The sequence below is a fragment of the Cydia fagiglandana genome, chromosome 18, assembly GCF_963556715.1.
Source record: "Cydia fagiglandana chromosome 18, ilCydFagi1.1, whole genome shotgun sequence".
NCBI classification, from domain to species: Eukaryota; Metazoa; Arthropoda; class Insecta; order Lepidoptera; family Tortricidae; genus Cydia; species Cydia fagiglandana.
The window spans coordinates 4,947,701-4,961,948 of record NC_085949.1 but is presented as its reverse complement, the minus strand read 5'-3'; the positions used below and the strand labels follow the sequence as shown (position 1 = coordinate 4,961,948).

General features: G+C 40.4%; 1 protein-coding gene across 1 annotated transcript in view; it reads right to left on the bottom strand.

The window, feature by feature from the left end:
• The window catches only part of LOC134673262 (uncharacterized), a 152,276-nt gene that overhangs the window by 18,409 nt on the left and 119,619 nt on the right, over positions 1 to 14,248 (bottom strand). Inside the window, exons 2-8 of the mRNA XM_063531226.1 lie at positions 4,103 to 4,182; positions 3,340 to 3,483; positions 2,113 to 2,306; positions 1,467 to 1,698; positions 1,111 to 1,251; positions 527 to 848; positions 28 to 317 (exon numbers count right to left, since the gene is read on the bottom strand). Of these exons, the coding sequence (XP_063387296.1) occupies positions 28 to 317; positions 527 to 848; positions 1,111 to 1,251; positions 1,467 to 1,698; positions 2,113 to 2,306; positions 3,340 to 3,483; positions 4,103 to 4,160 (1,381 nt within the window). The 5' untranslated portion in view covers positions 4,161 to 4,182. The remainder of the gene's footprint in view (positions 1 to 27; positions 318 to 526; positions 849 to 1,110; positions 1,252 to 1,466; positions 1,699 to 2,112; positions 2,307 to 3,339; positions 3,484 to 4,102; positions 4,183 to 14,248) is intronic.

Below are 14,248 nucleotides of genomic sequence, written 5' to 3'. Positions count from 1 at the left end.
AATTCAGCAACCCTTATGCATACTTACATACAGGATATCCAGTACACAGCTCGCCTGTACAATCCGCATCCCTGACTCTTATACACTCCTCGCCTTCTCCACAAGGGTACCCTTCGCACGGGTCATCACATTCACAAGTGGGACATCCGTTGGCTCCGCTCTTGTATCCGTACTCGCAGACCCCAGCACACAGGGCTCTCGGGCAGGAGTTAAGGCTGCGGCCACCTTCGCGGACTGGGCCGGGTTTCTCGGAGCATTGGACGGACGGAGACGGACCCATGGAACCGCGAAGCTTGTTGCCTTCGGTGTCTACGCACCTGGTGAAGATTATTCGAATTACGAGTAAGAACAATAAAGATTTCATATTTTTTAAAGCACTTCATAAAAAGAAAGTAACCAAAAATATGATCAAGCTCATATTTGAGACAATTTCTTTAGTCAGATCAAATCTTACTGCCTCACAGACCAAAGTAAAAAAGTTTTTCCAAAATGACGAATAGAAGAGATTATTAACTCAGATACTAACCAGCAGACAAGTCCATTCCTCGAACATTGCCTGGACTCGAACGACCCATCAGCTGCACACTGCGGCACGTAGCCTCTACCCTCCTTCTCGCTGACCACCAGCAGTTCAGCCAGCATCTTCTGCTGGTGACACATGGTGACATTTTGTGGTAAGACGCAGTGCTTGCCGCATTCTCCGGAGTCGCAGCACTTCTCCATGGAAGGGCATTCCAAGTCGTGGGCACAGGGGGTCCCACATTCATCGCTGGATGTGGTCGGAGTGGGGCAGGTGCCGGCTTTACGTAGTGCTAAGGATGCTGGACAGCATACTCCGTAGTCGTTTCCTGCAATTAGAAAACGTTAATCGACCTCTTCACTTGAAGTTACCGGACTGGTTTACGCCGCAAAGAGATTGCAAACTGAAGGGCGATAAGTCTGTCACACTGAAGATGTTCTTGCTCAGTGGATTCTGCTTCATTATTATTTTTAATTTTTTTATTATTTATGTACAATGAAAACCAGATTGAAATTAGAAGGCAGAATTTCCATGTTTTGTTCTTGAAAGTTTTTTTCTGAATAAAATAACATTATTAAGGGGTCACTTGCCTGACTCGACCAGACATTTGTAAAGAGGCGGGCAGTTCGGTTTGCCAGGATCCGTCCCGCACAGGAACGGACGGCTGGTTTCCGATATGAGCAGAGGTTCGCCGACTGGACAGATGTTCTGGAGGCTTCTTGCTCTCTTGCCTGTGGAAAAAGTAGAGCTATAGACAAGTCTAGTTTATAAAATTAAAAAGATAGGTAGTTACTTTTTAGTTAACCATGATGTAGGTATAAATTTGTGAAAATATTGACATGTGCAAAGACAACTGATGCTGATGTCATTCCGAGAATTTGGAAAGCTTGCATCATTTACAATCCAGTTGAAAGCCAAGGGAAGCCATACTATTATAGAAACTCACAGTTAGGAACAGGCGGGCACGGCGGTCGAAGGCACGGAGTCTCATCCAATTGGCATGATAACTGTCCAGGACAGGTGATGCCATTACAAGGATCTCGGCATTTGCAGAGCGGGCAGCCGTTAGCATCCAGCTCGAAGCCGAGCGGGCAGAGCATGCGGCAGGTGTGGGCCGCGCAGGGAGCTTTACGTGTGCAGTTGACTAGGGCGGCGGCCGGGGCACGGGTGCCGGGAATCTGCGGACACAGGGAAACTTTAATACATAACGCGATTCTTCTTCTTCTCCGTCGAATTACTCTTGACAGAGCAGTCGTGAACGGTGAACGATTCTACGCCAGTTCTCCCTGGCAGATGTTTCTCTGGCACATGTGTTAAGTGGGGTGTTGGTAAGGGCTTTTATTTGATCCGTCCAACGCATCTAGCCAATCTAGCCATCTATATATATTTATGTTTTATCTAGATGCAGAGGTGAGGGTTTTTGTCAAAAAACGACTCGCAGATAACTTAATTCAGGTTTGTCATCAAACCCAGCTTGATCGACGTCTGCAGATCCAGTGATCTCGTACAAATTTGATGACCTCATTTACTACGACTATTCTTAGTAGCTCATACCTAGGACATCTTATAAGATAGCTTGTTTTAAATCTCACCTCAAACCCAGTCTGATCGACGCACCAACAAGAGCTGACGATCTCATTGTCGCACTGGATCTCTTCGAACTCCCCATCGCTGGTCCTACACCGGGGAGCTCGAACTGATTTGATGAGCCCTCGCCCTCCTCGACTGTTCTCAGCTGCTAGGGCTCGGGATATTCTCTCGGAAGACAGTTTGATGTTTTCACAGCCTGGAAAAGGAAGGGATTCTGTAATAGCCATTTGTGAGAAGTGGTACCTGAAGAACCTTTACACGGCTTAATGCAATGTTAAGGTTAAATAAATAAATAAATATTATAGGACATTCTTACACAGATTGACTAAGTCCCACAGTAAGCTCAAGAAGGCTTGTATTGTGGGTACTCAGACAACGATATATATAATATATAAATATGTACTTAAACACATAGAAAACAACCATGACTCAGGAACAAATATCTGTGTCATCACACAAATGCCCTTACTGGGATTCGAACCCAGGACCATCGGCTTCACAGGCAGAGGGTCACTACCCACTAGGCCAGACTGGTCGTCAAAATAGGGCTATGGCTTGAGCAGATTATATCCTAAGTCATAAAAATCACAGGAATGTCTGTGCGCCTTACTTTTTGGACTCGTGACTTGTTAGAATGTGCTCGATTAGCCTGAGCTTGATAGTAGACTCCATGTATCTAGTCCATGCACGCTTTTCTCTCGCTGCATCTTGTATGTATGAGATAGCAGACATGAGACCGAGGAAATGGTACCAGTAGGTATAAAGCGGGTTTACGCACGCCTTTCCGTAGCTGTCATCTATGCTCGCTGCATTCGTGCGCGCACGGCAACGCCTGGGCACGTCGGTGGGAGACCACTATCATCTATTGATATCATCTGTTATACTGCCGTATTAGAACTTCAAGATATTCACAAGAGACGACACGTACTAGATCCATTCTAGATACGTTATAGTTTAGATATCAACTAGTTCTCTTTTGCAGCGCAATTCGGGCAACCACAATGTCACTTTTACGTTAGAGTAAGGTATCTATTAGATGTGAATTAGATCTCTAAGTCATATCCTAATCGTTCAAGAGTATCTCCAGAATCGCGCAAATGTCAAATTTGACAGGTTAGATCTTAAACATATCGTTATCGTATCTTGGAGATGTCTAAAAGATGTCTCATAGATGTCTATTTCATAATCCGAATCGGGCCCATAGTTAATAACAAGAACGAAGGTCGTACCAGTATACAGCGGGTCCACGCACGCCTTCCCGCACGAAGTGTCGCAGCAGACTTGTTCGCCGCACTCATTGTCGTCCGCACAAGGCGACGCCCGCGCAGGACATGTGGCGTTGGCGGGACACCGCCCGATCAGCTCCGCGCGAGCTGGAAACAAAAGAATTCATTTGGCATGGGTATTGTATGTACGGACCCGGGTACGTCCTTAAACTATGTCCAAGGCCACCGGTGGACGGGCAGCAGCGTCCCTCAAATTCGGTGTACTCGACTGCGATCGCCAACCCGCCTGCGCCAAACCAAGCGTGGCGATTATGGCATACACCCCCCATAAAGGGGGAGCCCTATGTTCAGCAGTGGACGTGTTATGGCTGAGATGATGATTATGATTGTTTTGATAAGCAAAATACCCTTTGTAGCTTTTTTTGTAACTTAAATAACGATGACGACAAAGATAGCTTCAGATTTTTTTTGCAGGGTAGGTACCTACTACTAAACATACATACCTATGCTTTTAATAACACATTTATGGAAGCCCTATTTAAATTCTTGTGGACCTCGTGGTAGAATTTTCATAACGCGATTCATCTCATATAATTTCAATTGTCAAATAATTGATACACATAAACTATAGTCGCTGTAAGTTACGAAGTCAATTATGACATTATGAAATGAGTTTACATATGTACCTGACCATTTGTAAACCTTATCGCAACGAGATAAGGTCCACCCATGTCCGAAAATGTCATTTTTAATTAATTGTACTCACCGTGGTGCAGCAGCATCGCGCACGCGCAGAGCAGCGCCGCCCTCACCGCCGCCGACATTGCTGCATTACACACGAAACTTCTGCAACAATAACAAAACCTTAACTTAGAGGACATTTGCAACTTTAGTTACTGTGGTTCAGAAGTTGATAATGTCATATTTATGAAGGAGTACTACGAAAGATCAGCGTCTTAGGGTTAGCATTATGCTGAGGCGGGACCATTTCGTAGTTGTCTAAATACATTATTCTTTATACATTTTGATGTATAAAGGATGACTCACGTTAGACCGGGTCGTGTCCGAGCGACGGAGCTTACGGCGTTTCCTACTCGTATGGAAAGCATCCCGTGACCGCCTGTCTTAAGCCCCATTTAGACTATTCAAGAACTTATTGCAAGCAATATTCAATAGGTACATTGCTAACTACAGAGTATAATGAATTTCAGTCGAACGACCAAATACCGCAATGTATCGAAAATCGCATGCAAGTTCTTGACACGTCTAAATGAGGCTTTAGTCCTAACATAGAAAAGTAAGCGCTGTAAGCTCCGGCCCGGACACGGCCCGGTCTAACGTGAGTCATCCTTTGATACATTTTGGTGTTCTTTCACGTGTCCATTTTATCAACGCTCTTATATCAGTCTGTTTATCACGATAGAACTATAAATCCTGGTGTTCCCCGATATCGTTTATACGTGACATATCCTACCCGCCAGTGCCACACAAAGCTCTGTCCCAACCACAGCAATTCATTGCGGTGCATCGCAGCACGTTCCGTGTACAGTCAACATAAAAGACAAATAATATTTCACATATTGCAAGATTGGTTTTCAACTTATTTGTTACCGGATCACCGTTATCACATACTAAATTGGTATTCACTGCTATTAAATATTAGCTAACAAAAGCTATCTTGTTCTTGCTAAAAAACATATCGGAGCAAGGAAGGTTGCAATAAGTTCTAGAAGTAAAATTCATTTACTACTACTACTACTTACTTGGTTGTGGCGATGACCCAAAATGAGTCTTGGCCTCCAACACAAGAGCACGCCACTTTGATCGGTCAGGAGCGGTATCCCGCCAGCTTTCGCCGACTCCGAGCTCACGGAGATCTGCCTCCACTCTATCTGATGCCCAACGGTATTTAGGACGACCAACAGGACGGCGTCCATTTGGTCGACCCAAGTAGGCCTTTTTGGCTGCCCGATCTTCACCCATCCTTTCGAGATGGCCAAGCCAGCGGAGACGATGCGCTTCAAATTCATTTAGTTTTTTTTTCAATAAGGCCAGTGACGTGCTAAGTCGCTACCTTCCTGACAGGTAATTTAATATCCTGCAGTGAGGCAGACAAAATCGATTCCGACTCCAGATTCGATTAATTCCATGCTACAATCCGAACTGGAAATTCTACCCTTATTAATATTACGAGTAAGACGTGATCGTAATAAATATATATAGGTAATCAATCAAGGCCCGTTTCTCAATAGCTTGTAGGTAACTTGTATTACATGTGGAAGTCCCTTTCTAACAGAAGCTGTCAAAAAGTGACATCCGCTTGTATTACAAGTTACAAGCTTTTGAGAAACGGGCTCCTGTACGGCTACTATCAGTTTGGCACTGACATAAACGCTATCGAGAACGTTATTTACTTTCTATACATCTCGTTCGCACTAATATGCGAGTACGAGCGAGATGTATAGAAAGTAAATTACGTTCTCGATAGCGTATGTCAGTTTTGACACTGTCATTGTCAGTGACTCATGGTTCTGGTATGCTGACTGTACAAGCCATCAGTAAATTACGAAGCACACCGAGCGTAAATTAATCACTCACTGTACCAAATAGGGCCCAGCCTTGTGGCTATTGTGATGCCATCCTCCAGGTGTTGTTTGTGTAATGAGGATTGCAGTCAATATGTTCTATCTTTAATTATAATAAAGTTGTTATTATTTAGGATTTTTATTTATCTTATTTAACAGTAGTATTTATTGTTACAGTTACGTAACAGTATTTAGTTTAAAAAAATGTTCCATAAATAACTAGACATAAGATTAATTTGCAATGCCCTACCAGGGTGCCATGTGTTCTAAAAATTTTTATTGTAACAACTTTATTATGTACCATGGTTCGCAATAAAGGATTCTATTCTATTCTTTCTATCGGTCGTTTCATTGTAGACCTTTTTAGAAACGCGTAAGATTGCTTGTTGTTCGTTTTTTTTGAGTGAGGTGCTTGAGGTGTTTTGTGTGGGATTTTACAGATTGGAATTATCGGATGATATCATTTATCGTACCTACTGCGCGTACTTTGAAGGGAACTATTGTAGGAAATTTAATGAAGAGTATAGTAGTACCACTGTATATATCTTGTATTGTACTCGTAAATAAATGCCTACGCATTAGAAAAATAATGAAGAGTAGGTAAGTATATTGTTCATTAGGAGACCCAACAAGACAGGCGTGTTGGGAGATTTTTGTAACTTAAACTATTTTTCCTATTTATAAAATAGGAAAATGAGACACAAAAGTGGATGGGGGAGAAGCATACACTTGACAAGTTGTTACCCCTTCTATTTTCTTCTTACCTACGTAAACTCCAAACATGCCAGGATTCATGCTTTCTTCCGGATGGGACTATACTTTTGAAAGGGGTAAGCAGCCGAACTATATACCTACCAGTAAAACTTTTTTCTGATCGCGTTAAATGGCCAGGAACTGTCACTGATACGTAGATTAGATATAACATTATTCCGCCAATCCGTCAGTTTTCCCTAATCGCATGCTAGCTGAAACTTTTACAGTAACTTAACTGTCAGTGCGTGTATAAAAACTGCGCAGATAGTAAACACGCGAACAAACTCACGCGCCACTGAAGATACGATTAGAATGTAATGATCGCGTCGAGGACGTTTAAATTAGGAATTACATTTGCATCAGACCGTTGAAAACTACACGTAATCTTTGTTTTCATTCGTCATTATTTAAATTAAACCATTCATTTGCCAGAGAGAGCTAAAGTCAGTGTAAAATTGTAAAAAGCTGCATGTGGAAAACTATAGTCACACCAATAAAAGTCTGCAGCGGATTTCATTGCCCACGCAGTGTAAATGTTATTTATACGTCATGATTTCATAGAAGTTTGACTTTTAAAATGACACTTGCACTGCGTGGGCTATCAATCGCTGCAGACTTTTTACGGTCTAACTTTAGTAGGGTTTGTGCAAGACTTTTTTTTTCAGTGTGAGATTTTTCTAATAAGGGAGTGTATAGTGTATGAATGTATATATGTACACCCATCTCTATTCATAAATTTCATAATGTGTCCATGAAATTTTGCAGATCGCTGTACAAACTTTAAAAGTACCTATGGCAATAGGTACTCGTACACGTTATACACGTTCTGAGTCACTCCTGGATGGTTCCATATTGCCATATGAAATTACTTATGCTGACTAATCCTGATAAAATCTTGGACATCACCCTAAAAATCCTGACATTTCCTATAAGTACACATTATAGCAGTCTCTTTTCTCTGTCCACCGCCATATAGCTACCTTATTTTATTTGACACAAGAACAGGCGTGGCTCACTCCGCGATTTCGTCGCTTTGCTACAGGTAGCTAAAAGTACATCCGTTCGACCCCAATTTTGGGGTTTGCCATAAGCCGCGCGTAGCGCTGTCGCCACCTAGCGGCCATGTCTGTGCTGATCGTGACAGACGCGTTTTGTTAGAGAGTGAGTCTTCTGTACCTAGTACTATTATTTTATTCTGTGACAAGAAGTGCAATAGAGACGTAGTTATTCATAGAGGTTGTTAAACACTTATTTCAACGATTCACAGTGTGTAATTTTGGCTTGGTTGCAGTCATGTGTGGTCAGTGTTGCCAACTCAGATTTTGAAAAAATGCTAGACTAATGTCTAGATTATGCCAAAGTTATTCCAAAGATTTTAGAAAAATGCTAAAATGTCACTTGAAATTACAGAAACTTCAAACACGTTCAATTTTCAAATTTGCCGCCTTTTTCTACTGAGAAGATCTGCTTGACCAACTTTATATAGACCGTCGACGTCCATCCGTCCACAAAAGTCAAAATTCATATGAAAATATGAACCATATAAAGCGATGGCGCATATTGTTGCTGCCAAGTTGGTGCAAACTTGGCTAAGACTAAATTATGCTAAAAAATATGCCAGATGGTAAATGGAAAATTTTGGTGCCAAAGCGAGTGAAAATATGCCAGATCTGGCATCATTTATGCCAAGTTGGCAACACTGTGTGTGGTTTATGTGTTTAATTGATAGCTGTTACTATTTTAGAGGTTTGACAAAGACACCGAAGGTGTTTTTATAATTATTTTCGGAGTTAATGTGATTTACGAGAAACACCCATTGAAACCATAAGAATGCATTATCTCTTTTCAGGTGCATTATATATATGTAAATAAATAAAATATGTTCTCATAAAAGAAGTTTGTAGTCATAATAACAAAAAAACTGCATACAAAACATGGTACATTAAGACACAATTAAGGTGTTTACCAAACAGGAATGTACTCGTAGGTATAGCTGGTCAAGCAAAACTTGACAATAAAAAAAGGCGCGAAATTCAAATTTTCTATGGGACGATATCCCTTCGCGCCTACATTATTTAAATTTGCCGCCTTTTTTCTACTGACAAGATCCCAACCACCACCAACCAAGACCAAGTTGACCAAGTTTATATTCGCGATTCCGAATGCATAGCGTCGGGAAAGCCCGCCGCAAGTGGCGCGAGGACACGCGTGTACGTTTGGCGCGATGACCAACCGCTCACTCATACGTGATCGTAATATCAATCAACCGTGACTGATGGACGATTTCCCTGTGTGTGTAGTGTAGGGTGTCAAGGAAATATGAGGGATGTGTTATTAAGCATTTTACTTGTCTGTGTCTGCACTCTGTCAGTTTTCTATTTGGTTGTTTAACTGTTAAATGTTTCAAGTACCCGAAAACGTAAAAACACATTGTTTTCATTTATTTAACTACCAAAAGATACAGACTATACAGTCTGGGTCATTTTGTACTACATATATTATCTAGAATCGTCCATTTTCATCGATCGTAAGAGTAGGTATTATCGGAGGAATAGTACAGTTGACGTCAAAGATATGTTTACACTTTTCGCCTTAAATATTACAAAGGAGTAAGGTGCAAAAGTGTAAACATATTTTTGACGTCGACTGTACCTACTTAACGGAACGGAAACAAGTCAGCAAATGCGAGAGTGATATAATATAATGTAAATAGTATGAAAAGGTACAATAAATATGTAGGTAACAACAGGCGGAATTATCGCTAAACAGCGATCTCTTCCAGACACCTTCTTATAGTGAAAACGGGTGGTAGTTTGGACATAAATATTTATTTATTCATCCTTCTATTATGCTACTTTGGAACTGTTACAAATAAATCCAGGAGTAGTTATCGTTTTTTAAAATTCCCAAATTCATTTTAGTTTACAGTGTAAATGACATTTTAGTTTACATTTCATTTTACAGTTTAAATTTCGGGCAGTCTCGCAAATTTAAAAGAAGCCGAAATGAACAAAAACCATCTTCCCCCATTCAATAATTGATTATCTTCCCCGACCAGACATAACAGCCAAAAATCAATGAAAATCCTGACATTGAACCGATGACGTAACCCGTAACCACTTTCACCGCGGCCGTTGACCCGACGTGACGACGTCGTCTATTGTGGTGTTGTCACGACTACTTAATTTGTTTTTGAACGTAGCTATTCAATGCTCATTCTCTGATTTGTTGAAAATTAACACGTCATTTTTAGGGTTCCGTACCCAAAGGGTTAAAATGGGACCCTATTACTAAGACTTCACTGTCCATCCGTCTGTCTGTCCATCTCTCTGTTACCAGGCTGTATCTCATGAACCGTGATAGCTAGAGAGTTTAAATTTTCACAGATGATGTATTTCTGTTGCCAAATTCGGTCTTTTGATAAACGCCTTCGTCGACATCACGGATAGGTGACAATTTGTAAAGTTTATTGCAAAAATTAGAAGTCAAACAAAGGTCAGTTTTAAGAGTCAAACTAATCCGCTACCAATTTATTTTTAATTACATGATACTATTACTACATTGGTAACTATGAACATTTAGGAAACAAAATACGCATATCTATGCCTGAAAATAGGGCGAATAGAAGCGCAGTGCAAGTGTTATACGGTACGTCATAATTTCATAAAAGTTTGACGTTTAATTTTTAGGGTTCCGTACCCAAAGGGTAAAACGGGACCCTATTACTAAGACTTCGCAGTCCGTCCGTCCGTCCGTCCGTCTGTCACCAGGCTGTATCTCACGAACCGTGATAGCTAGACAGTTGAAATTTTCACAGATGATGTATTTCTGTTGCCGCTATAACAACAAATACTAAAAACAGAATAAAATAAAGATTTAAATGGGGCTCCCATACAACAAACGTGATTTTTGACCAAAGTTAACAACGTCGGGAGTGGTCAGTACTTGGATGGGTGACCGTTTTTATTTTTGCTATTTTTTTTTTTTTTTGCATGGTACGGAACCCTTCGTGCGCGAGTCCGACTCGCACTTGCCCGGTTTTTTTTATAATTTCAATTTAATGTATTATCACTTTTACAACAATAAAATCAATGCAGACTTTTCATGGTCTAATTCTACTTGCTATAATTTTTCAATTAATTGCCAGTTACGGGGGTAGCCGAAAATAGTAGTTTTTTTTAGTGTTCCGTACAAAACTTTGTCACGGAACACTTATGGGATCACTACACACAGAGGTACCTAGTCACCAAGTTTTGTACCCACTTATTTCCATTGATTGTTCATTGTGTTTGTTACTAGATTAATCATGATTGCAGATACTCCACTATAATGGGAATATTGTTAAGAATACCTATTCAGTACGCTATGATTATCACGCCCATGTAACAAAGCTTTACATTACACACCACATTGTAATTTGTGACTCATTCCTTTCTCCATTCAATTTCATTTACACATCATCACTCGTATCACATCACCGATTACATTTAATTTTGAACTCTAAGTAGTATAAACTTAAAGCTCAATTTTGTATACAATATCGTGAGGGATTACGAGATTGTGTATGTTTCTGTCATTTCTTTCCACGACATTTTCATCAATGTCTATCATATCACATCATGATTTTTTATGAAATTATAAACTTTACCTACGTGTCTTAAAGTTCTATTTTGAACAACAATGTTAGGTGACTTAAGAGGTTGCGTAAGTTGAGACTTTTAATGGCTTCCTGAACGCGTGAATGATCCATACCGTGTTTTCTTCTCACGATTTAGAGTTTTCCCTATTGAAGGAAAAACGGAAGAGCCACGGAAGTCTAGTTGCATGCTATATGACAACTTTCCTGTATATATTTTAGATGAATTGTATGTGTGAAAAACGAAGTTGAAACAGTTTCTTTTACATAGTGCGATGAATATCTTATGAGTTTTATTTTACGTTCTATTTTATTAGGTACTATAGGTATTAAGATCTTTAATTGGATTATGTATGTAAAATAACATATGTTTGCTTAGGTGGACTCTGGGGTCCGTTAATGAGAGCGAAAGTATCACGTTGAGAAGGTAGGTAGTATTGCAAAATTCATAAGAAAATAGAAAGTTAAAGTACTACGGTTAAAAGTAGTACGGTTAAAAGTTATATAAATCGAAAACTTTTAACAAGGAAAACTGATCATTTGCCCTCCAGGAGATATCATTAAAAGTTTTCCAACTTCGGAGCATAATAATTCTCATACTTGGCTAGGTCCCCTGGAACTCCAACACAGATTGATGCGCCATCTGCATCAAGTTTTGCCTTATTATGGTAACATTCCATTTCTAACCGCAGCTGCACTACCGGTACTCAACGCGTCGCTGTCATTGTCAATTTCCATAGTAAAATTGACAGTAATGCAGCTGCGGTTAGAAATGGAATGTTACCCTTATCCTCATTATGCGAGTTTTCGTAGGCGTGAAACACGTTAGTGACGTTCACATGAAGCTAGCGATGACGCAAGGCGCACGCGCCGTGTCGGCGGTGAAAGGCGCATGTAACTTATGCTAATGTTTGGCTTTTGGGAATTGTGTAAGTATGAGAGAGATAGAATACGAGAGCAGCCAGACTAAGTAACTTGTAGTTTCCATATGAATGGATGGGACCTAAAACAACACTGGTAGGTCACATCAAGATTGTTTACCTTATTTCTAATGCTAAAAAAACGAACTAAGTAGCAATTATACGAGCCATGATTTCAACCCGCGACCTCCGCCGGATTGTAAGTCGGACGTCAGATCCACACGGCCACCACCGCTTATTTATTTAATAACAATTATTAAACTAACTAACTATGTACACTGGCGTTCAAAAGTGCATGGGCATGTTTCAACCGTAATATTAAGGCATTACGGTCGACATCTATCCATGCACTTTTGAACAATGCCAGCCTTCGTAGATTTTCTTCAATAAGTGTTGCCAACTCGGATTTTGTAAAATGCTAGACTAATGTCTAGATTATGCCAAAGATTTTTGAAAGATGCTAAAATGTCACTTGAAATTAGACACTTAAAACACATACATTTTTAAATTATGCCGCCTTTTTCTACTGACAAGATCTGCTTCACCAACTTTATATAGACCGTCGACGTCCATCCGTCCACAAAAGTCAAAATTCATAAAAAATGTGAACCACATAAGGCGATGGCGCATATTGTTGCTGCCAAGTTGGTGGAAACTTGGCTTAGACTAAATTATGCTAAAAAATATGCCCGATGATAAATGGAAAATTTTGGTGCCAAAGCGAGTGATAATATGCCAGATCTGGCATCATTTACGCCAAGTTGGCAACACTGTCTTCAATACCGTTAATTTCCCAATAGCTTGGGCAAACATCCGCCTGCAGAGGGAAGTCGATGTCACGCGCCATTGTTAGTAAATAATGCGCTTGCGCACTGCTGTTGATCATGAGCCCGATTCAAACTTACTGCCGTATTCGAACTTCATGATATTCACAAGAGACGACACGTACTAGATCCATTCTAGATACGTTATAGTTTAGATACCAACTAGTTCTCTTTTGCAGCGCAATTCGGGCAACCAACGTCACTTTTACGTTAGATAGCGTAAGATATCTATTAGATGTGAATTGGATCTCTAAGTCATATCCTGAGGAAATCGTTCCAGAGTATCTCCAGAATCGCGCAAATGTCAAATTTGATAGGTTAGATCTTAAACATATCATTATCGTATCTTGGTGATGTCTAAAACATATCTAATAGATGTCTATTTCAAAATCCGAATCGGGCCCATACATTATGACATTTTATCATTACCTACAAGATTATTATCTAAATGATGTTGCCGGCGTCTCGCTCGCTCCAATACATGTACGGACAAGTACGAGTGAAATGCACAAGCGACTGATATAATTTAAATACTTTTTGTTTTTTTTTTTATATGTATACAGGATGACTAAACAATCACGTAATGTGTGGGAGTCAGTGGCGTAGCTGGCATGGGTGGCACCCGGTGCGGAAATTGTGGGTGTCACCCCAAAATTCAATCAAAATTGTAAAATATATTTAAAAAGAGTAATTGTAAACTTTGTTGAATAGCTCAGGATTTACTCCATCGCTTTCATTTTACGAATTTTTATAGGTGTGCTGATGTTCACGGTCGGGTGTCACCCCTAAATGGGTGACACCCGGGGCGGACCGCCCCCGCCCCCCCCCCCCCTAGCTACGCCACTGGTGGGAGTATAGGTACCTACCAACTATCATATTTTAATTTTATTTTGTAAGGAGTACCAACAGCTGCAAAAACATTATATAGATTTAGGTAACAATACAAAGCCAATTACAGGTACTCACAGATAGAAATGAAGTAGACATTGTTGCCATTTTGTGCTTAATATCGTGTCATGCGACACTCTCGTGCTTATAGTTAGTCTGGCAAACCAATTTGCGGATAAGAAAAATTCGAAATTCTAAATTATAATTATACTACGGATGATCGTGATTCACTCTGCGCCCATCAGACCGCCGACCGTATTGCGCCCGTAGATGCCATGGAAACAATAGGAATCAAAATGTGTCGTA